The 23288-nt window shown below is 40.1% G+C and overlaps 3 protein-coding genes across 8 annotated transcripts in view; 2 read left to right on the top strand and 1 right to left on the bottom strand.

Moving 5' to 3' along the window:
* Positions 1-322: 322 nt before the first annotated feature.
* On the top strand, positions 323-5928 carry LOC119744250 (transmembrane emp24 domain-containing protein B-like). Its single transcript, XM_038220100.1, has 4 exons — positions 323-909; positions 1616-1736; positions 2624-2769; positions 3732-5928. Exons 1-4 carry the CDS (start codon positions 685-687, stop codon positions 3963-3965), a joined length of 726 nt encoding a protein of 241 aa, XP_038076028.1. The 5' UTR covers positions 323-684; the 3' UTR covers positions 3966-5928.
* Positions 5929-7758: 1830 nt separating this feature from the next.
* The window catches only part of LOC119744824 (ankyrin repeat domain-containing protein 49-like), a 36857-nt gene continuing 21327 nt past the window's right edge, over positions 7759-23288 (bottom strand). For 3 of the 5 annotated variants that reach the window (XM_038220979.1, XM_038220980.1, XM_038220981.1), the window contains exon 4: positions 7759-9664. In XM_038220979.1, coding sequence (XP_038076907.1) covers positions 8645-9580 — 936 coding nt within the window. In that variant the 5' untranslated portion in view covers positions 9581-9664 and the 3' untranslated portion in view covers positions 7759-8644. Of the gene's footprint in view, positions 9665-11038; positions 11230-11551; positions 11626-23288 lie in introns of those variants that run through there. The other 2 variants (XM_038220983.1, XM_038220982.1) reach the window with 2 other exon arrangements.
* LOC119744826 lies at positions 11624-22819 on the top strand. Of its 2 annotated transcripts, none has more exons than XM_038220985.1 (6): positions 11624-11969; positions 14749-14842; positions 16945-17033; positions 18307-18414; positions 19669-19734; positions 21525-22819. In XM_038220985.1, exons 1-6 carry the CDS (start codon positions 11892-11894, stop codon positions 21597-21599), a joined length of 510 nt encoding a protein of 169 aa, XP_038076913.1. In that variant the 5' UTR covers positions 11624-11891; the 3' UTR covers positions 21600-22819. The 2 variants fall into 2 exon arrangements, with proteins under 2 accessions (XP_038076913.1, XP_038076912.1); XM_038220984.1 differs by having other exon boundaries at positions 11717-11969; positions 16939-17033; positions 21525-22380.

Genomic DNA, 23288 nt, shown 5'->3' on the forward strand with positions numbered 1-23288 from the left:
ATTGCACAGAGTCAAACTTTCTTATTACACCGGGCTCAAACAGGTTCTGGAAAAGCTAGGGATTAAACAGTTTATTACAATCACAAACAAGCTGAAAAACAGTCACAATTAACACTACACACTATTAATGCATGGTGGATTGCTTAACGAATGAACCGCTACAAAATGTTTTCGCCTGATCACGTTAAGGCTTATTGGTCAGTCGAAAATATTCCGAGTCACTGAACCCATGAAGAAACGACTATGTCAAATGATTGGCTTTATTTTAGCTGGGGAATGAAAAACTGTCAGTATGTACACAAGAAAATAGAAGCAGATGGCTGACTTCGGGAGGCCAATATCGCATGTTATTGCATACTAAAATCAAACGGCACATAATATACCCCGATGATGAAAATTCTTCAAAATATTACGCAGTATCGCCGTACGTTGGTAAATAAAAACCAATCAACCCCCACAGAATAAAATGGTATGTGCCCTTATCAGACTTATTAACCATATGGGATTAATATTAACCTGCGATAGACTAGTACACGTGTATCGATAATTATTCCACATTAGTATGTAGGAACTGCATAATATTATACGCAATCGAGTGAGCGTATTGCTGTTTTCAATTTCAGTTTTTGTTTTGCGTGTGCTGTTCTATGTGTTTACTGGAGCGATAGGTTATTTTATTTCAAGATGGACCAGTTTTGTTCCGTTTACTTCCAATGTTTCCTGGCTGTGAATTTATTTTGGTGCGCATTCGGCATGTGGGAAGAGCCGTCCCTGCATCCATATGTTGATCCTTTGGACAGACAGGAACCATGGAGTAGCGTATCCCTCAGCGTCCTCATCGAGCCAGGAAGGGAGGAATGCTTCCACCAGAGTGTTCGTCAAGGTATCAAATTCGAGCTGTCTTACCACGTATGTTTCTTTCTTTTATTATGATTATTATCATTCTTATTTAATCGGTATGATTATCTTATCAAAGTTATACTTTGCGGTTTTCGTGTTGCAGCATCCACAAAAAAAGATAGGCCTATATAGAATATAAATTATATTGTTAATTTTTGAGCATAATGAGCTTCCAGTTATGAGTTTCCAAACATGCGCCACAACAAAAAAAATAGTTTCAAATAGGCCTAAGGCCTTCGGTGGAAATGGAAGTCTAGCTCCTAGTTCCAAAAAGTAGTTACGACTGGAATGTATGTTGATAATGAATAAAATATGAACGCATTTCAAAAGAATTTATTTTTGAAGGTCAAAATCCAACGAGCGTGCATAGGTTATTGGAGGATTTTTAATTAATTCAATATAATTTTCTTTAATTAATTGACACAAAGAAATTTATGAAATAAAGTTTTTGAGGTTACATAGATTATATGTCTGTATACCTTATGTAAGTAAAGTGTTAGCTTTGAGCCTTGAATGAAAACTTCACGTGATTTACATGTGTTCAAAAACCTGTCCGCGCCGTTATTGTTTTCAAAAACATTTCAGCCGTACACACGAAACCCCTTAAGGACTTTCATTCATAGCACGACTGGACACTCGGTTTTGGAACCAAATTGAAACTATTAATTAACTGAATTATATCAAGTGAAATGACACGTTGTTTTTAATTCACAAGGCTACCAGTAAAGATGTTCACAATAACATGCGGGTGGTCGTACGGACCGAGAGAGGAGAGCGACTCTACGCGTCCTACGTTCAGGTAGAGGATCGATTTCAGACTGTGGCCAGCAGAGACGGTAAGTAACATAACACAGTCAAACAAAATAAACACAATCCAACAAACAAACAAACGTCAAACCCACAAACGTCAGTATTAGTCTAATTTTGGATGTTGTTCCACTTGAATGCGGCCTGTTCCGATATACCTGGCGAGCGCGAGGTCACGCCGCCGTGGCGATATAGAGGGCGCTATCAATCAAATGAATGGAATCAGGTGTTGGGAACGTTGGCACTTATAGACCCGGGAAATGGTCAGAGTGCAAAACGCTCGTGTAGATCGGATTCATCTTAACCCCCCCCCCCCCCCCCCAACAAACAAAAACAGAATCATTAACAACCTGCACATCAATGTCACGAAACCGTGAGTTTTCACTCACTATTTCTCTTCGTTAAAGGGAATATACATCATTTGCTTTTGCTGTAATTTTCAGAAATGGATGGAATTGGGGGGTTGGAAATATATAGCAAATATAGTTACACTGACTTTTTTGAGGTTTTGGGTTCGAAAATGCTATAAAAACCAAGAAACACAATCATTTTCCTGTAGTCTGGTTCCCTGACTCCATATAAGAAGAAACAGAGCAGTTTACATACATTGGGGAATTGTAAGGTCAGGGAACCAGTCTAGCTGGCTTGTACCTGTTCATAGGTGTGTAATCGATTGCAAACGAGTGCGATGGTCAATTGGGGCCAGTATTTGAAAAAAAGCCAGTCGGCCGACCAGCGTTGGAAATTGATACAAAAATACCACTTTTCTTGAAAATGACAGTATACCAGGTGCCATGATTTTACAGGATGCTTTACACTGTCATTCACTAACAGTCCAGCAATGTATTTCAAAATGATTTGGTAGTTTTATTTTTTGATGTTTGCAAATATTGTATTTTCCCTTTAACTCGTTCAGCACTCTACACGATATGCTTTGGCAACCAAGGCTCTCGACGTTATGCCAGGTTGGTTTCCATGACAATCGACATGATGGAAGAAGCCAAAGTCAAAGAGTATTTCCGGCTAAAAGCGGAGACGGAGGGCCACTTAGTCAACGCCTCTGTGAGTAGTTATATCATTCGGTTACTTTCAGTGTCAGTATGGCGGCTCTAGAGGGGCAACCCCCCCCCCCCCCCGGTCGTTTAGTCGCTGACTAGAACTAGTGAAACGCCTCTAAAACGAGCACCGCTATAACGAACTCTCGGCTATAACGAATATCTCCTTTGGCTCCCAAAATAGAAAATTATATTGTAATGCACAATCACTTTAACGAACGATCACTGCAAGGAACGGCATGGTCCCAATCTCTCAGTGGAGTTCGACTAAAGGCCTAATATTTTGAGAGTTTGAAACTAGTAAATCATGGGGACCAAGAATAACAAACGGAGTACTAACTGAGTTCCAAAATTACTTTTTGACTTTTTGAGGAGAAATCATCGTAGATTTCAACACTCTCCGGAGCATTCCCCCAGAACCCAAGGAGTACGGGGAGGTGTCCTGGACTTGAATGTATTGTTATAGCTTGTGGCTAGCCATTAGAGCGTCTCAATTGTCTTGTACCTCCGAGTCAGCTTCACCTCTAGCGAATCAGAAGCATGCATGTCCGAAAAAAAGAAGAAACTTTGGCATTTGAGTATACTAGTATGTTGCTTGAGATCAACAGTGATTGAAAGGAGGAGCTTAATTTCTTGAAGCCGCTACAACAGACAATTAAACCACGCCTCGCTATTCGTTTTAAATTATATTATTAATTTTAAAGCCTGAAGAAAACCTCTAGAGATGAGCCAGTGAGAAGAAATTACAGTTTTTAGAGGTAAGAGGAAAAGATATTCTGGGGAAAACCCACTGATTCAGGCAGGGATTGAAAACCAAATGTTGGCCCAGGCCGGATTCGAACCCGGGTCACAGCGGTGCAGGGCGAGGAAAGTACCGCTACGCCAACTTGACTCCCCATTGCTAACAGAGAACACGAAGTCGTGTTATTAATTTCTTTCTCACTTTTTGTTTCTTTTCTTGGTGGGTAGGAATCTGTGGGGAGAATCTGGAATTACCTGTGGCGTGCTTCTCGGGAGCAGTTCCGACTGCGGGTGGGCATGGGACGCGACGAGGCCTTCATGATGAACAACAACGACTACATCTTGTACTGGTCGGTCGCCCAGGCCTTCATCATCGTGACGGCCGGTGTGGTCCAAGTCTGGGCACTCAGGAGCTTGTTCAAAGTGAAAGTTCTGACGCCGTCACAGAAACCAAGATGCTAGCTGGGATGAAAGGGCTCAATTTCGTAGGTGTACGATTTGAAACAAATAGGTATACCCCAGTCCCTATTCCCTGTACACATTCTTCTGCTGGTCAAGTCCAAGAAAAATTCCGGTTTTTGACTCATACGTAAAGCCATGTTTTCTGTAATGACATCATTATTATCGCAAAGACTTATCACATAAAATTTCGTGTGGGTGTTCTCCTTGCAAATGCCCAACAGTAAAATAAAACAGACCAAAGACAAAAGTGGAAGGGGAAGTTTAGCAACTTACGGTGCTCAACATAACTGAGATTTAAAGCACCAGTCATAATAAGCATGCACAATGAATGTCATTTTGGACGGCATTGTTTTTGCTAAGATAAGAAAAAATATTTCCTGTGCTCGGCGCCATTGTTGGTGCTTAGCCGCTCCTTGAATTTGTCTGCATGACATCTTGCCTTTCAAACCAAACAGCAGGTTTCAGATAAGTATCGGCAACGAGGGTGCCAGTGGTTCATTGATGACGAGTATTTAAAACAAAAGCTCTTCCGTGTCCAACAGTGCCCGTACTCTAAGAGCCTCGTCTTCGCTACTGATTTGAAATTCGGCTAGATTACATAAACAGTCTGATCTGTAGAGGAAAGAGCACGTGCTCTTTTGAAACAAAATGGGGCATGTGAAGCTAAAGCGAGAACTGTACACTCATCACAGAGACCAGATTATTATTTGAAACACGAAGGACACAAGGAGGGAGCTATTTGGAGTGGGCACCATCATGTAAATGCAGAGAGCGCCCTCATATTGTGTCCACCATTATCACCAAAGGGATGGTGCAGACCTTCAAATCGACTCCCATAGACCTCAGTAATAATTACGCGTACTTCCGAAAATTATTTTAAAAAATACAACTCTCCGAGGTGTTTCAGATACCCATCCAATTCTTTCAGTTTCTGTGGCTTGTTTTTCAATTATCCGATGACTTTGGGGAGAAAATTCCATCAAAATATGATCATTTCAAAAAGCAGTCCTGTGGTCCATCGCCATTTTGGAAAATAATGCCTGCACTCAATTGCAAAATAGAGCAATTTTAGGGCCCAATTTCATGCGAATTTCCCAGAAATACGGGCTCACACTCTTGTGCACGGCTTCCACCCATCGTTTTCGCAAACCTTCAATGTTAATGGCCCACGTAATGCTCCGATAGCAAAGAATTTGAGGGCATACAGATTGTGATTTGGCCCTCGTAGGGATTTCTGGGCCTATTTACAGGTCTTTGACTTTAAGGCCGAAGGTACAGTGGTAGCTAATACAAAGCAACTTAACGATGATAATTTTCGTAGTTGCCGGATCGGACGGAAAAGGAACGGGGCATCCCTATCAAAAGTCCATCTTATATTCTTCACAAATCAAATTCGCTTTTAACACTAACCAAACAGAGATAATTGATTTACATTTTTAAACACTATTATGCATTATTTCAGCAATAACATGTGCATTTTTTAACTTATAAAAAATTGTCTTCCTTTTCATATCTCACGGCATCTTTTAGCATAGTTTGTGGTGGGTTTCAAAACTTTAGAAATTTTCTTTCTTGAATTTTGCATGATTAACACTATTTCTTAATTAGTGGGAGTTATAGTGGATCCAATTTTTTTCCAAACTTTTTAAAGTGTGTTTTGTGGGTGAGTGCTCTGGTTTAATCATGTAGGTTTGTGCGGTGACTTTTGTTAGTTCATTATTTTTAACATGATTGTATTTCTAGTTTTTTTGTGAATCAAAATCTTCCATATTTTCAAAACAGCGATCTGAAATCAACCGTAGGCCTATCCTAGAGTAAATAATGCCGATATACCAGCTGTTCGTTCCTATTTTTATTTTTTTTTGTAAATGTTAATGTGCATGGTTCACCCAATCGGGAAACTGACTGTATGCCTTCGTTTCTGATATTTTAAATAAACGTTAAAGAAAATCAGTGAAGTCAATTTGTTGTTACTATGCCGCCAATTTTTGATTTACCTCAAAAGGTAATACATATAAAATTCGCTTGATTATGCGCTACACATACTGTCGTTTATATATTTTGTATAACAAGTGACACCAAACAATAACATTATCATGGACTTTCCTTCCGAATTTGATGCGACAACTGCCTTTTTAATTTCTTTAAATTCTCAAATCTTTTACAACACTGAAATGTACAGCACACACATAGTAACCACGAGATTTGGCAATCGATACAAGTTCGTCACCTATCTTTACAACTACAAGCCTTTTGTTCGTACATGTACTTCTGATGACAATAATAAGGCAATTCAAACAGAAGTTGTGTCATACAGTAACGGCGTAGCTACGGGGGGGGGGGGGGGGGGGGGCGCGCACCCCATAAAAAATTTGCGCCCCCCCGGTCGTTTCCCCCCCCCCCCCTCCCACTGAAACTCGGGCAACTTGGTCTAGGCTAATGTAGCCACGTTTTGAACGGCGCCCACATGGGAAGATGGTGTCCAGCCCCTTTCGGATTTTCACAGCCGGGCATTTTTTGGATTTCGATCATTCCCCCATCCAACCCCCCCCCCCCAATCGACGGCACAGATTTACGCCACTGGGTGGAGCAAAGACTGTCTGCGGTTTTCCCCGGTTCTTTTCAGAACCACACAACGACACAAGCTCAAACAGAAACTTCTTGTCACATGGTGCTATTGCAAACTAACTTTTACTGAAACTGTCTGAAAATGTGTTCTTTGTTGAGTGGTTGTTCAAATTATAAGTTATATGTTTCTAGTCAATTTTCCCTCCCATCATTTTAGCAGCACTACAGGCCATTGCCAATTCAGGGAAGACTTCAAATCAATCATCACATAAAACAGGAGTAAGTTGACATTTTATTTTTCTACCTAGACACAGAAAGATTTAATATTAGGTTTTGCCCTCCACCGACGTATTTTTATGAAGGGGACGTCTCTTTAGTCCGAAGTACCATTGGTCCGACGTCCCACTGGTCCAAAGTCCCATTGGTCCAACGTCCCATTGGTCCAACGTCCCATTGGTCCGAGGTCCATTGGTCCGATGGCCCATTGCTCTATACGTTCCATTGGTATATACGTCCCATTGGTCCGACGCCCCATTGGTCCGAAGTCCCATTAGTCCGAAGTCCCATTGGTCCGATGGCTCATTGCTCTATACGTTCCATTGGTATATAAACGTCCCATTGGTCCGACGTCCCATTGGTCCGACGCCCCATTGGTCCGACGCCCCATAAGATTGGGGTTAGGGTTAGGGTCAATCAACCTGAACCAGTGGAACTACACAGTATTATGTTTCATCGGACCAATGGGACTTCGGACCAATGGGACATCGGACCAATGGGACATCGGACCAATGAGACTTCTGACCAATGGGGCATTGGACCAATGGTACTTCGGACCAATGATACTTCAGACTATCGAGACGTAACCTCTTATGAATACACAGAGAGATGCTACATTGTATGTGTACATGTACGTCTACATGTACGTACTACATGACTCAATTAGGCTAACAACTTTGTGCACAAATGCCCCCTCCACTAAACATGTGACGTTGCATTTAATTTTTTTAACGTTTAGCGAATCAAACATGACTGGCTTTGTTTAAATGGAATGGCTTTTGGGAATGGAGTTCAGCTTTGGGAACAAACTATATAATATCTTCACTATAAAAACAAGCCAAAATTGAATTACTCATAAAGTTTGTGAGTTATCAACATGATTCACAGCTTTCTAATCTGATTGAAATTCTTTTAGGATATCATGGAACAGGAAAGGTTTTTTTTCATCCATTTTCATTTGGAAATCAGTCATCAGTTCATGACATACTCAATGACTTTGGAACACTGTTTTGCACTGTTTCTATGATTTAATTTGTCACTCTTGAAACATTAATTTTTGGGGGGTTATATTCCTATTACCAAGAATAGTAACTTAGCTAATTAGGGAGACATTTTCATAGGGTTATTTACAAAAATGTTCACACTTTCATGACCCCTTACTCCCATTTTACCTGAAATCATACCCAATGTTGTAGTCGAGTACTTTTTTCTGAGTCCCGAATACAGCCGAGTACTAAGGTTACCGAGTACGAGTACAAGTACATGTACAGGTCTCCGTGTATGAGAACTTGTACCTCCGAGTTGGTTCATTGCGAGTAATTGGCCCAGAAGGCAGAGTTGCAGTTGAACAAGAGAAAGTATTGAGGATGTACCACTTTTTTTTTTCTTTTCATTCTTCTGAAGAACGACATTGGAAATAATGGTGACAGAAGAATTGTCTGGCCAAGTTACAGACCTGGCCATGGTATATAACTGAACATTCATTTGGTGACAACAATGCAAGTTTCAAAATTTCTATAACATTCACAGAGAGGATTTTTCTGCATGTAAATGCGAAGGTTTCAAAATAATTGCAGCTATGTCAAAAAACCAAGGTCACTATTGGCTGTTTTCAATTTTTTTCTCATGAAAAGCACTGAAATTTAACCTGAGTCTTGTTAAAATATGAGTAAAAATTAGGTTGCTTTATTTCACTTACTTTGCTCAATGAAAATTGATGAACTGTCAAGGTTAAAGTATCTTTAATATGTAAGACATTCTTTAGTTTTATAGACACTTGAATTCACATTATATACAATGAAGATGGGTTTGGTTTCAATTGATAGAGCAAACCATCAGCTACAAGACGGTTTCATACTGTCCTCTGTCATTTCAAACAAGTACGACAGTCGCCCAACTCTCTTCACGATATCGTAAGCCATCTCATTGGCTGCATTTACGACAGACGGATCAATATGGCGGTTCATCAGCAGCAGTTGTAGGCAGTCTTTGGCTTCGTTGTTGGAGGCAGCTAGGTGTAGCGCAGTCTGGCCGCCGTTCGTCTGAGCATTGATGTCGCTGCCGTTCTGCAGGAGGATCGACAGGACAGAGGCATTGTTCCACCGGGAAGCACAATGAAGCGGGCACCAGCCGTCCTCGGTCTTGGCGTTGACGTTAGCATTATGCTGCAGTAGCAGTTCCACCATGGACGCGTGCCCGTTATACGCTGCGCGGTGCAGCGGCGTGTAATCATCCTCGTCTTTGGCATTGACTAACGTCGCCTGCTGGGCAAGCAGCTCCTTGACAATATCTATCTCGTTATTCTCCGCTGCCCACAGAATTCTCTTGTCCGTGTCATTCTCGACGTCTTCGTCGATCTTCTCCTGTTCCTCCTCGCTCTCATCCCAGTGCGACTTGGAGCTGCCGCGTCGCTTCCGCTGCTGCGATTCCATGACGCTCAGCAAAAAGTCAGTGTGCTTACGACAGTCCTCCTCATCCTGGAAGCCCCCGTTACCGCCGTAGCCTTCTTGGAGGACGGATTCAACCGCCTCCGCGAAGACATTATCCTCCGGTTCCTCGCTCTCCTCTTCAGCCTCCTCTAACTTCTGAGTGCCCACGTCCTCCACCAGCGACTTCTGGCGGGTGGGCGTGGTCGGCAGGAGGGTGGAGGTGAAGGCGATCTGCGGACAGCTCAGCCGCCTCTTCTGGTGCTTCTCCAGCTTCTCGTGCATGTCCAGCTGGTTCAGACTCTCTAGGCTGCCGCTAAGCTCCTCAGTCTGTCTCAACATCATTGCGGGGTCTCGTCAAGCCACTCCCTCACAAAGATAAGGATGACGGAGCAGAATCAGTCAGCTAATCTGGTTCCCCATTGATGCCTAGATGACAACAAAAATACAAAGTAAGGATTAAGAGTCGTTTCTTTTCAGCTTTCGTTCTTACCCACAGCCATATCAATGCCTCTATCCAAGGGTGCTGATTACCACAAAAAAATTGTCAAGGAAATGCAGACTTTGCAATGCACAGCACAAAAAGTTAAGATGCCATCTGCACCCTTTGATGTGAAGATCATATTGAAAAATTAAAACATGCTAATATGGGGGTGGAATTAAACACAAACAGTGATACAACAATCCTTTTGTTTTCCTTCGATCATCAGCTCTTGTTCTGCCATGATACATAGAAAGAATCAGAAAAAGGTTTACTCAAAACCACTGCCATCTGATTCAGCTTTAACAGATAAGGTCTATTGATGGAGCTCATCTGAGTTTTCGTGGACATAATTTAGTAAGCTGTCGGAAATTTCTGACATGCGACTGTAATTTTGCCCTCGGCACAAACAAAACTGCGTATGGACAGTTGGAATGAACTGTCATGAAAAATCACCTTTTCTCATCTTCGCACGTACTTTACCGCATCTGCAAGCCTTCAAATGAGTAAGGATGACAACAGAAATGACGCGAGAGTGGTAAATTATACAGATGTTTGTGATTAGCTTGCCAACTGCGAAATGTCAGGCACTAGATCATAGTTCATACATGTATCTCACTCAGTGAAATGTACCGGTATACATGGACATGTTCCTACAATGTATTAAACCTGACAAATTCTTCTAGCTAACCAGTGGCTTATCCAGATGATTTTTTTTTCATAGGTATTTTTTAGTATCTATTTCCATAAAGAAAAAGAAAACCAATTAAGCTCCAAAACCATTACAATTACAATGCACCGTGAACATTGGCATATATTTTCCAGTATGCATAATAATGGTCAGTTTTGAAGAGCGCCCCCATTTGGAAGATGGGTATCAGCCCCCAGCCCCCCCCCCCCTCCCACTTTTGGATTATTTAACCAACACCCTTTAACATTTCGGCACAGATGTCCCCCCCCCCCCCCCCGACATCAAAAGCTGGATACACCACTGAGCAATAACCCTTTCTAAAATGACACAATGCACTTTTAGCACCACACTGAATAAATTTCAATATGGATATTGAAATTTATACAAACACAAGGCAACCACAGTGAAACCAAAAATGTATATTTTGTTGACCCATGATATTTCATTGTTCACCAAAATCATCCAAAATATCATTTTTCTCATGACATGGGAGCTGCACCGTATTTCCTTATTTTGTTCTCTTTAGATGAATTTTAGAAGTTAGCTCGGTTTAAAAACCAACGGTGGTGTTACTGTTGAAATTGACAATTAATTTCATGTTGGAAATTCTCACACTGGTGATAAAAAAAACCTTTTGATTCAGAAATCATCATCTTGCAGACACAGGTACTTGGTTGGGGGTCCTCCAAAATATTCCATCTAGGAAATTTAAACTGGAGGTGTAGTGTGGTGAGAATGGTCGAGATTACGTTTTGTCACAAAGAGCATTCTAAAGGAGTCTGGGTTGGTGAGGTGCACACCACATATTTGTTGTCAAGAAGAAACAATGTTAATTTCTACCCAAGCACAACAGACATTCAACTAGCAATTCTCAAAATACATGTGCACACATGCAGAGATGCCAACTTTACAGACTACAAAATAGTAATGATTCTTCCTGCAAAGAGTAATTAATGTAAATACATAGGGGAACAGTCAAGTTTAAGAGTAACCACAGTACTTTTCAGAGTAACCACAATGTTGGCGTATAGGACAGCTGGAAATTTTCAAGAGTAGTAACATGCCTCAAAATCCTAATAATTACTCCAGAAGAGTAATGGTTGGCATCTCTGCACATGCAGGTATAAAATACCACTGTACCTACCGGAATGCAATGTACGTGTACATGTACTAAGAATAGCAACTTATTATTTGGAACACTTATTTCATATGCTAATAAGTGGGAGCGGATCAATGCACAAACTGAAAAGTTCTGAGCTGATGACTAGGACCTGTGGCACTGCAATGCATAGGAACACTAGGTGGAGTTTTCAGACAACACCCTGTTTGTGAACTGTGCAGTGACTCGTGTACACAGTGTAGGTGTATACTCCTCTAGTGCAAGTGCGTCACAGTACAGTCCGATTGCCTTCCCAACAAAACTTTGGAGAACAAAGTTTTAGGCATACTCTTCATGAAGTTTATGTACTAAAACACTAACCAAGATGGCTATTTTGGATCAGCACTGCTTCTGCTGCGTGCCTCTGCGCCAAGGGGCTCTTGTGTCCAGCATTCTTTTCTTGGTGAGTGACAAAAATTAAGGTGGAAAGTTCTTGGTTGGCATTGGAATGCATGTCATTCAAAGCACCTTTTGATTTGGAATGGGCATACAACAGTGCGTGCTGGGGTCATGGCCTAATGAGGACATGTACAAGGGTGTGCCACAAAAGAAAATAGCAAATAGGAAATGTTGATGAAAATGTAAGCTTAAAATCTTTTGAACATAAAGAAAAGTTTTAAGACTAATATTTGGGCTCCTTCCCTATGGGTGAATTATGCCTGATCACACTAAACAAGGGTGTGCCAGCCAGAAAAAAAATCCATCTGAACCGACAGAACAGGAAATAAAGAGTAAATTATTAAAATATTTTCAGGTTCTCCATTTTTGGTTTAATTCCCATTCAGATTCCAAACTGTCAGTTGTATTTTGAACAAGATTTGAAACATGGCGATTGTGTAGTGTATAGGGCCCCCATAAATTGCTCAAATTAGAGTCAAGGATGTTGTGTCATTCCAAAATAACTTTTTGACCCTAAACTAGCCCCATAAATGTGGCCTATTTACTGGACTGCCTCCGTAAACATAGGCCACACATCCACATGTACAAAAATCGTGTCGACTTTGCCAAATTTTGATTTTCACATTTAGGCTTAGTTTGTAGGGGTTTTTTTGCTTTAGAAGCATACTCACCCTCTATATAGGCTAATCAGAAAGTGCTGCCTTTTTCAGATGTATATTTTTCGTGAAATTTCCAGATTCATTTTTACACGTTTGCGTATCAAAATTTCAACACGAAATTTCACAAAAATTAGACATCTGAAAAAGGCAGCACTTTCTGATTAGCCTATAAAGAGGGTGAGTATGCTTCTAAAGCAAAAAAACCTTCAAACTAAGCCTAAATGTGAAAATCAAAATTTGGCAAAGTGCGACACATTTTTGTACATGTGGATGTGGCCTATGTTTACGGAGGCAGTCCAGTAAATAGGCCACATTTATGGGGCTAACCCTAAACATGCTAACGCATGTAAAGCAGACTTCTCTCAATATAATTACACTTTTTTTTTTGTAATTTTAAACAGTTCTAATCTGAGGTACATGTAGAAATATAGATTTTCGTACGCTTTTTACGGTTGGTGCCATGCGATTCAGCGTGATATTGTGCCTTCACGGTACATCGCTGTGATTGCCATCTTTATTTCAGTGTTGCGTTTTCTCGTCGTCATCGTCATTTTACTCCAACATTTCCCTCAAAATTTCAAAAACCTGCCCTTTATCTTCGCCACACCTGTTGTTCTTAACGTCGCCAACTAATTTGGTAAGTCAAATAACTTAAAAGTTATAGGGAACAGGGCCCTACACAACACAATCGCCTGAAACATTTTGTCCCCGTACTAGGGAGGGGGGGGGGGCAATTCATCCTAAGAATCTGGTCAGCAACCAGTACATGTAGTAAAATCTACATTTACATGTAATATCTGTTATTATGCACCAAAAGAAAAATGAAAGTCTAACAACCTGAAACCTCACATAGCTCATTGAAAAAAAAAAAACGAAACAAATTTTAGGTGCTGAAAAGTCCTGGAAAGTTTCTAGAGAATGGTCAGACCTTTTTGTGTGTGTGTTGAATAGCAATTTATCGAGGATGGCATGATGCGTTTCAAAGTATTTTCTAACAAGATATAAAACGTTTCTCCATCCACAATGCATGTTTTTAACCTTTCTGCAATGAAAAACATACATAAAGAAGATGGGGCAATTAATGATGAAAGTGTCGAAACTTTTTATAAGATGGAATTTTCGCAGACGAGATGTAAAGTTACATCTGTACCAGTAAGCAGCAGTCCCACCTGAGAAAGCTGGTGACTTTTTCCTTGCAAGTCCTCGGACAACACTGAGCAGCCAGTGTTGTAGTCGAGTACTTTTTTCCGAGTACCGAGTACTGCGGAGTACTTACACACTGTAGGTTGCCGAGTACGAGTACCGGTACAAGTACTTGTACATGTACCTTCGAGTACAAGGACGGGTCCCTGAGTACGAGTACTTGTACTTCCGAGTACGAGTACGAGTACTGATCGCATAAATTTCCGAATACGGCCATACGGCAAATGGTTCATTGTGCGTAATTGGCCGAGGCCCAGTCAGACCGATATACAGACCCACTCATGGCTAGCTGTTAAATGTGTTTGTCCGGACTTGCACAGAAGAAAATCAGGAAATCTTGATTTCTCAACAAGCCAATCAACCATTTCAAACTGAAAGTATGGATAAAATAAGGCCATGGTAAGTGAAGCTATAACATTTTCCCCCGAGTACTGCTTTTCGAGTACGAGTACTTTAATTAATGATCGAGTACAATTTCGACATGTCGAGTACGAGTACTTTGCTGCCCGAGTACGAGTACTGTCATTTCGAGTACGAGTACTTTGACATTCGAGTACGAGTACGAGTACGAGTACTACAAAAAAATTTACTCGAGTAGTACTCGAGTACGACGAGTACCGAGTACGAGTACTGCAACACTGTGAGCAGCATTCGTCGGCACAGGGCAAACCAAATATACAAAAACAACAGGTGTCAAGATACATGTACATCATTCTTTTCAAAAAAGATGTTTGACATGTGTTTTCCATGTGGATTATTCTGAAATATCTAAAGCCAAATAAAAAAAATAAACACTGTCAACAGTGCTAGAATCATTAATGCATGTTTCTAAACATCATGATCATAAAATATCCAAAGTCTACAATTTGGCATAACACTGAAACAATACAATTGATTTGACTTGATTTGATTTGATTTCAGTTGGTGTCTGCAGCCACCGCCCTTCTGTATGTATGGGGTCTCTTGGACCTTCTGCAACAGGGCAACAAGTTTGCAACGCAACCACATGAAACCGGTGAGTTGTTGCAATAACTCTTCCACCGTTATTAGCACAAATAGGGGCTTAAGACAGCAGGTTAGCTGTGCAACCCCTAGGAACCTGCAAAGACCAAGATTTATTAGCCCTAACTCCCTCAACATGTTTGCTGGGATGTAACCTCAATCCTGCATAATCATCCGTTTGCCTCAATGTAAAAATTGCTTACAGCCTCAAATCATCCATTATTTATTTTTCTTAGCCATGTACTGTAGTCTCAATCCTGCAAAATCCTCCAATTTGCCAAGAGGATTTTGGAGGATTTAAATTCTCCAAAAATGTCCACAAGGCAAAGACAAGGTTCTCAGTAGTTCACCAGCCAATTACATGTAAGTTTGAGGTTTCAATTCAAGTTATAAAAGGGATTTTTCTTCAACATTTTGAACCAGAGGGTAAAGCCAAGTGATTTCGATTTGAAGCCTAAGACTATTATTTACATGTTTCCACCCAACCTCGTCCCCGGGTGTCGAACAGTACGCGCCCATCACTACCTGCTCTCTCACCCTGGTATTGGATCATTTGCATGTGCAAGATTTTTGAACACGTATACATGCAAATGAGGAACAGTCTGGTGCCTGGATATGCGTTACATTAGCATTTGTTTTTGTATGTGGTGTCTGGGGTAAAAGCAGTCAATTCGTCGCAGTGCGAGCACGGCATGAGTCACGAAAACACATTTTTTTAAATTAAACTGTTACGATCTTATCGAGACAACATGCAGTATCACATTTCATATTAATATGAGCAAATTGGGAAAGGAAATCAGTATTTTCGAGAAGGCGTGGACGAATGATTGTGAAAACATGTACTGCACGTTGTGAATAATAGCACCAAGTACACGATAAAAATCCATTACTAGCCAATTGCGGTATCGAATCAGGATACAGGAAGAAAGTTTCCTATCCAGGGCTTACTATTGGAAACAAGGTTGGAAATAAAGTGAGCACTGGGGACAAGGTTGGTTTCCACCTTTCTGAAAAAGATTGACTACAGCAGTCTGGTGGCTTGTATGGATAGTATTTATACAAATAGAGACTGGGTACCAGACGTGTCATTTGACTTCCTTTACTTCCGAGACAGTGTGTGGACTGTGCCAGTCTATTTTCTTGTGCTGCATGTTTTCACTATCTTCAGTTCTGGCACAATTTTACACAATATGGAGAGTCACAAATTAAAGTCAGTCACAATGATGCACAGGTTCCCAATGCTGGTCTAAATTTGAGACCATAATCAACAGTCTCCCAAAGTTCTTTTAGTGACAGCGATGCAATCTTCAATTTGCCTGGATCATTGGCTATAGGGTTACAATCTCATATGATGATGATGATTCTGCTGTGATTTTTTGTGATTGATAATTTATTTTCAAAAGCTGGAATAACAGGGGAAAAAAACCAAGAAACTGGAAACAGCTTACATGGCTAAGGCGCCGATCAACACTATGCTCGTACTTTTGGCATTTTTAGTAGTGGAAACATTTATTTCAATGTTGCCATTTCCACACAATACATGTAAAATGTTACAATGCCGTGTAAACATATTATACATGTACAGAGCAAAATGCAAGGAGTTATGTAATTGTGTATAATAATGTACATGGATCAATACTACAATGTAAAACAAATTTACGACAACATTTAGGTATAAGGTGAAGCGTCACGCTTTTGTACCCTAACCTATCGACAGACAAGTAGACATGATTGAGAAAAACAGAGACAGTGACAAAGGACAAAATGGACAACAGTGAGACACACAAAGACACAACCTAGAAAAACACAAACTGGTATGAGACGAGGGCATACATCTAGATTCTTAAATTATAACTATTTAATTATTATAACATGAAAATTTTGTCATTACAAAATGTAAAGTGTCATGCAGCAGCATGGCTTTGTACACATTCAGAAAAAAAATAGTTGCGCGTACTTTGTGCTATTGGAGTATGTATGTGCTATGGGCTCCGTGCGCCGACGAAAGAGGGCGCCCTTAGATATTATTTAGATATGAGTGACTTGAGGTAATTGTGATTTTGAGGTGATTAAATATTGATTAGACCTATACAATGATTTTGTGATTTGTTACAGCCACTCTCGTTCTGACGTACATCCTGATTGGTCTGCACGGAGTTGTCATGATTCTGGCTGCTATCATCATGTTCATTGGAGCATTTTGTGTAAGTTTGATTACATGTGTAAATGACAAACTGCTGAAATTATTTCACGTAAGGCCTACACTGTTTATGAAATTTAAGTTTACAATCCATGATAGTACCATACTGTGTAACAGAAAAGGTTAAACATGAAAGGATGCCTACGCATGAACCCTAACAGAACTCAACCCATCAAACCCCAACGGCATGTTTTGTTGGAATATGCCAGGATGGGTACAGTACCCCTAAACTGACAGTCTTTTACATTGGGTTGGCACACCTCCAGAGACGAAGTCAGAAATATGTGTGTGCAGTTTCCCATATGGTGTTGGAATTTGCCAGGATGGGTATATGGTTCCTAGTAAATAATGCTGGGAGTTAGGGTTAATTAATGTCACTCGGAATGTGATTTGAAAGACGTATACAAAACTGGACTTTTAGAATCTTTTAGTCACATGCACACGTATATAGTGATTTACAAGTACCTTTGCTTCATAGTCAAAATATAGAGTGGACAAATGAAATGATTGACACATATGGTTATTATGTGCTTTGGAACTAGAGCATGGTCAATACTTGCAATTTGAGTGCATCATAAAGAGTACATGCACGTTGTGGAAGAATGAATCAAAAACATATAATAACCAAATTTAGTACATGTACCTCATCTCAATGATCTCATGATTGACACAGATGACATGTTTGTTGCTGAAGTATAAACTCAGATTTCTTGTATACAATGATGTGGGCGCAAAGCTTACACGTTGAGCGAAAGAGTTCATAAAAAAAATATCTTACATAAACCCTAACCCTGCTGCATCCAACAGGATCCAACTATGTCACATACCCGATGGAGCCTGTTGGATTGAGCAGTTAACCCCTTGTGTACATTCCTCATGCAAAATGTTGGATTCAGCAGGCAACTGAACCGCATTATAACGCATTGTTGGACTCCGTTGGATTCAGCAGACAACTGAAACTGAGGCACAGTGGATTGAACAGGAAAGTCCGGTTGGACTCTGTTGGATTTAGCAGGGTAGTCCTGAGGAAGTACAGTCGACCCTCGTTAGTACAAACTCTGTTAATACAAATTCTGATTATAACAAACATAAAGCCTTGGTCCTGACTGTGCATTTATGTGCACAATGAGTGGGGCTGATGATGTTCCTCTTAGTACAAAATTCTGATATAACAAACAATTTGGCTAGGTCCGAACGAGTTTGTATTAACAAGACTCGGCTACAGGTACTAGAGGTTTAGGGTTAATGTGTTGAGTGCATTGTCTGTCCTATTACAGAACAGCGCAGGATCTGCTGCTTTCTTCAGTGTCATCCTTGCCATCGGGACGGTGATTGAGCTGGGCTATGTGGTGTACCTGGGCATCATTACCGATGATCAGCTTGGGGTATGACACTCATACATTATTAATAGTTTTTTTTTTTTCTCCAAAAAGTGATACAATATAATATCCATTTGAAAAAAAGTGAAAAAGATGCTCAGTTATTTCAACTTATAGAACACACACAGATTAAGAGCTGTTTCTTAAAGGGAAGATACAACATTTGCAAACATCAAACAACGAAATGATCAAATTATCACAAAATATCTTACTGGATTGTTACGGAATGACATTCTAATAAAGCACCCTGTAAAATCGTGGCTCCTGGTGTGCTGACATTTTCAAGAAAAATGGTATTTTTCCAACGCCGGTCGGCCGAACAGCGTTGGAGAAAACTGCTGTTAATTTTTCATAATAAGATTTTCTGCATTTTCTTTGCAATTGATTACACACATGTGAAGGGTACAAGCCTGCCGGACTGATTCTCTTCTGACCTAACAATTCTTCAATTAAAGTCAAACTGCTCCGTTTTATCTTAAGTGGGGCCAGGGAACCAGACTACAAGAACATGATTTTTTTCTTTGTTTTTGCAGCAGCTTCAATCCCAAAACGTGAAACAAGTCAGTTTGACAATATTTTCCATAACACTCTAAGCCCCCAAATCCATTTACTACTAAATATTGCAGCAAGAAAAAAATGTTGTACCTCCCCTTTAAAAATACAATTTTTCACTCTTAGTATTCATTAGCCTTTAGTTGTGTTTACCTATACATGTATAACAGCAATCTAAACTGATTTTTGGCAACCACAGGAGGGCAGGTTTCTAAAATGTCACAAAATGGTGTTAATGTGTTTTGGAAACAAACTCTTCACATGTCTCTACCCCGAAACACATGCTCTACAATCTTCGAGTCAGAGCGGCAGTTGAACATATGAAGAGCAAGGGACAAAAGAACCAAGTCATTAACCCTAACCGACCTCACTCCTCCAAAATCCTCCTGGCGGTTTTGGAGGATTCTAGAGGATTGAGGATGAATGGTGATTGAATCAAATGAGGATTCTGGAGGATTGAGGATGAATGGTGATTGAAGCACATGAGGATTTTGGAGGATTGAGGATGAATGGTGATTGAAGCACAAGAGGATTTTGGAGGATTGAGGATGAATGCATTTTGAGGCAGGACTGTCTGACAATTTTGAAAAATTTAGGCGGAGTTGCAAAATTTTGGAGGATTGAGGATGGTTGTAAGCAAAAAGGGCCTAGGGGGTTAGGGTTAATTAAGGTAAATTATCATGATAATTTCATATTTTGTGTTTGCAGGGATTGAGCAATCAGCCTTATTTTCTCTTCCTGATCATCTGGTATGCCGTCCGAGCTATCTGGAACGTGAGTATTGTTGAAAAGTTTGCTAGAAAGACACAATGAAAGCGTATTAACTAGGTATACTGGATGCCATTGTTTATAAACAACAAAGAAAGCAACCAAACAATATGAGTGAACCATAACATTCCTAGTCTTCTGCACTTCACATCCCTTCAAGTTTTGCAAAACCACTTTTGCCCACAGAGTTATTTAAGGCCAAAAAAAAATAGTCGGTCTCTGGTCAGATTGAAGTTCTGGAATTGATGCGGCGACGCGTTTTTTTGGGGTTTTTTTTGTGGCTTTTTTTTTTTCAAGCTTGTATTGTACAGACAAGGTGGGTACTATTTTGCTTTTTTGTGTCCTCATTATACATTGGTGTCCTCCATAATTTGCCTTGGTGCCCTATATCATTTGCCTTGGTGCAATTTCCCCATTCCTTGGTGCTCCTTGGTACAAAAATTTGAGGAGGCGCGGCAATAGAGGGCGCTGTTGTAGCTTCCGTGATAATTTGAAGGAAAAAAAAGGTTGACGCGCATGATTAAAATCGATGCGTGCACTGACCAGAGACCGAGTATTTTTTTTTGGCCTAACACCCGACACATCAAATTCCTTTGAGGTAATCGTAGACTGTGGATTTAAGAAGACTTCAAATCCATACACAATTGTTTTGCGAGGTTAAGTTCAGGTCTAGACCAGTAGGCAGATTCGGTCACGCTTCACTGCCCTCCACAGTGATGGTTTTTTAGCTGCGGGATAGCAGCTCAACAAAACATGTCTCTCCGTTAGTCCGTTAGTAACAACGTTGACATTGTCTATTGCTCCTACATACATGTACATGTATTTTGACCGATTTTAACCAAACTTTGTCAATAGTATCAGTAGCTCAGCCCCAACATGTCACATGACCAAACTGGGGTCTAAGGTCATCATGGGGTCACTTTTACTCAAAACAGTACTCCTTCCAGAAATTACGTGGCACAATCACGTGACTCGTACGCATGAACAAGAATTCGTTGGCCCGCGGCTTGCGAGATCCGATCGAGCTTGTTTTTTGTGTGTCATGACTTGCTGTATCAGTTTACTTACACTTCATATCCCTTCACCTGACCTGCGGGGTTTCAAAAGGATTTACAAATTGCTCAATATATTGAATTCACACTAGGAAGGTTAAAGGAGATATACCGGTATCTCATTTATGAACATGTCATTATTTATCTGGGATAATAAGTATTTTTTCTACAAATAGATCTCATTGTACTGGTTATAAGTTGCAGGGTTATGAAAAGCTTCCTCATAATAGTTCCCTGCAGTATGATCAAGCATTAATTTACAGCTTGATACCTTGTGGGAATTTGTTCTGAATCTTGAAAGTATACATGTATACAGTCGAATCTCGTTAGTACAAACTCGTGTCTCAAAAAATTTTGACTATTACAAACATAAATCCTTAGTCCCGACTGTGCATTTATGTGCACAATGAATGGGACTGATGTTCCTCTTAATACAAAATTCTGATTATAACAAACAATTTGGCTAGATCCGAACGAGACTCAACTGTACATGTAAGACATCTAAACCCCCCCTCCCCCCCCCCCCCCCCCCCCCCCCCCCCCCCCCCCCCGTCATAGAATTGTGTCTCTTCCAGATTCAATAAGATGAGTGGTCCTGTCTCATTTCACAGTGACAGTGAGCATGGTGAGACAGCTAAAAAATATTGAAGTATGAGGCGCTGCCCAACGGTCTCATCGTTAACGGTCACTGTAAGTTAACGTAACAGCTGCCTAATTAATCTTGAATTGATTTTGTGATTACAGATTCATCTTGTGATAACCAGTTGGTCTCTGTATCAATACTTCCGATCCAAGGGATTTGTGGCCGGCAACCGCTAGACAGGGCACCAGTGAGAGGCCTGCCGATGCAGGTACACGTATCATCGGTCTTTGGTTACATGTAGCCATAATCTCAAATTTCTATACCTCATAAATATTCATCAGGCAACTGCTGCATTTCACTGGTCCATTTCAGCAACTCAACCGTGTGAAAGTTTTATCACCGGCCCCGCGTCATCGTACGCACGCGTGTCGCGCAAAAACCAAGGAGGTACTATCACACACCTGGATCGCAGCTTTAGATTTGTTCCCATCAGTCCTATGTTATCTCTTTACCAATGACGCATACGCTTTACGTGCATACGGTGGAGATCACAGTACCAGTGAGGACAGTTGTGCCAGCCTATAATGGCATACATTAAAATGGCGACCGGTGGTGCTCGCTTTGCGATTTTAACCGAGGAGGAACTGGGTGAAATTTTACACAACTATAATAAATCCTGTGTTTTGCGTGAATTAAAGTTATTAAATGACGCAACATTAACTTGCTATTCTGTTTGTCTTCTTAAATTAAAATAATGATTCACTTTATCCAAATAATGCACGATGAAAAACGTGGTACGAATGAAATACCACAACTGCCTGATGAATTTATGAATTTATGAGGTATAGTAAAACAAATACAACATGTTTTTGCGGGGAAATAGTGAAAACAAATGATCCCTCAGTGTTGGATGATTAGGAATATCTCCCTTTGCTTCGCTTCGGGAGTAACAAACTCAAATCCATAACAAATGCCAGTGTTTTTTACTCCCCAAATGATCCCACTGGAAACTAAAAAAATGAAAATCGAAATTGAAATTCGGAATATTTAATTCCTTGGCATGAAAGGGTAAGATTTTTTCTTTTAATAGTTTTTTTTTAAACAACTCAGACAATTCATGTAAGTTAATCTAAAAATTAGTTTGTGAAGTTTTTCTATTTCAGCAAAATAAATGGTTACATAATTATAAGATAAAACCTCAATTCAGAGTCTTGTTAAGTAATTATTATACTCACTTGATGTTATACAACTACATGTATGTTTGCGACGTTTTTGTTTCCTTTTTTGTCTTTTAGTAACAGAGTTCCTTCTGTTAATGACCAAACTAAATATTTGGTCTGATTGTTACTCTCAGTGCAGGGATTTCTTGGGATTGTTTTACCATCATTAAGCAACTTTAAACCATATTTTAATAACTGAAATAAACGTATTGGGTTTAGAAGAATTAGAATTAAAAGTTATACGTGTATCTTTATATTACTCTGACATCATGATCTTGAATCCATGGTACAGAATCATTCACAGTAGGCCAATGTACACATTTTCCTGGGTTGTGTGTTTACAAATATGTATCAGCTTCCATACACAGAAACACATATCAAATGATGTGAAATACATTTCCAAATGAATGAGATAAATAACCAATTTCAAAATATAACATTGCCATGCTGAGCCTTGTACATGTATGCTCAATATCTCCATAGACGATAGAAGGCCAAGGACATCTATAACTTGTACACAATGTAGTTTAAACAAACAATATTTAAACGTGTCACTCTTGCTTCAAATGTATGGAAACACATGTACCGGTATCATATTATTCTTCAATTTACGAGATTTGACATGAAATGCTTTCTACTAACTATTGTTCAACAGTGTCATTGGAGATATGTATATGTACCATGGTTTCAGGCATCATCATATTA

This window comes from Patiria miniata, unplaced genomic scaffold (genome assembly GCF_015706575.1).
Source record: "Patiria miniata isolate m_02_andy unplaced genomic scaffold, ASM1570657v1 HiC_scaffold_7, whole genome shotgun sequence".
In the NCBI taxonomy this organism is placed as follows: Eukaryota; Metazoa; Echinodermata; class Asteroidea; order Valvatida; family Asterinidae; genus Patiria; species Patiria miniata.

Coding starts and splice junctions, on each gene's coding strand:
- LOC119744250 (XM_038220100.1), top strand. CDS start 685: ATGGACCAGTTTTGTTCCGTTTACTTCCAATGTTTCCTGGCTGTGAAT. Junction 910..1,615: donor AATTCGAGCTGTCTTACCAC/GTATGTTTCTTT, acceptor TTAATTCACAAG/GCTACCAGTAAAGATGTTCA. Junction 2,770..3,731: donor GCCACTTAGTCAACGCCTCT/GTGAGTAGTTAT, acceptor CTTGGTGGGTAG/GAATCTGTGGGGAGAATCTG.
- LOC119744826 (XM_038220984.1), top strand. CDS start 11,892: ATGGCTATTTTGGATCAGCACTGCTTCTGCTGCGTGCCTCTGCGCCAA. Junction 17,034..18,306: donor TGTTCATTGGAGCATTTTGT/GTAAGTTTGATT, acceptor GTCCTATTACAG/AACAGCGCAGGATCTGCTGC. Junction 19,735..21,524: donor CCGTCCGAGCTATCTGGAAC/GTGAGTATTGTT, acceptor TTGTGATTACAG/ATTCATCTTGTGATAACCAG.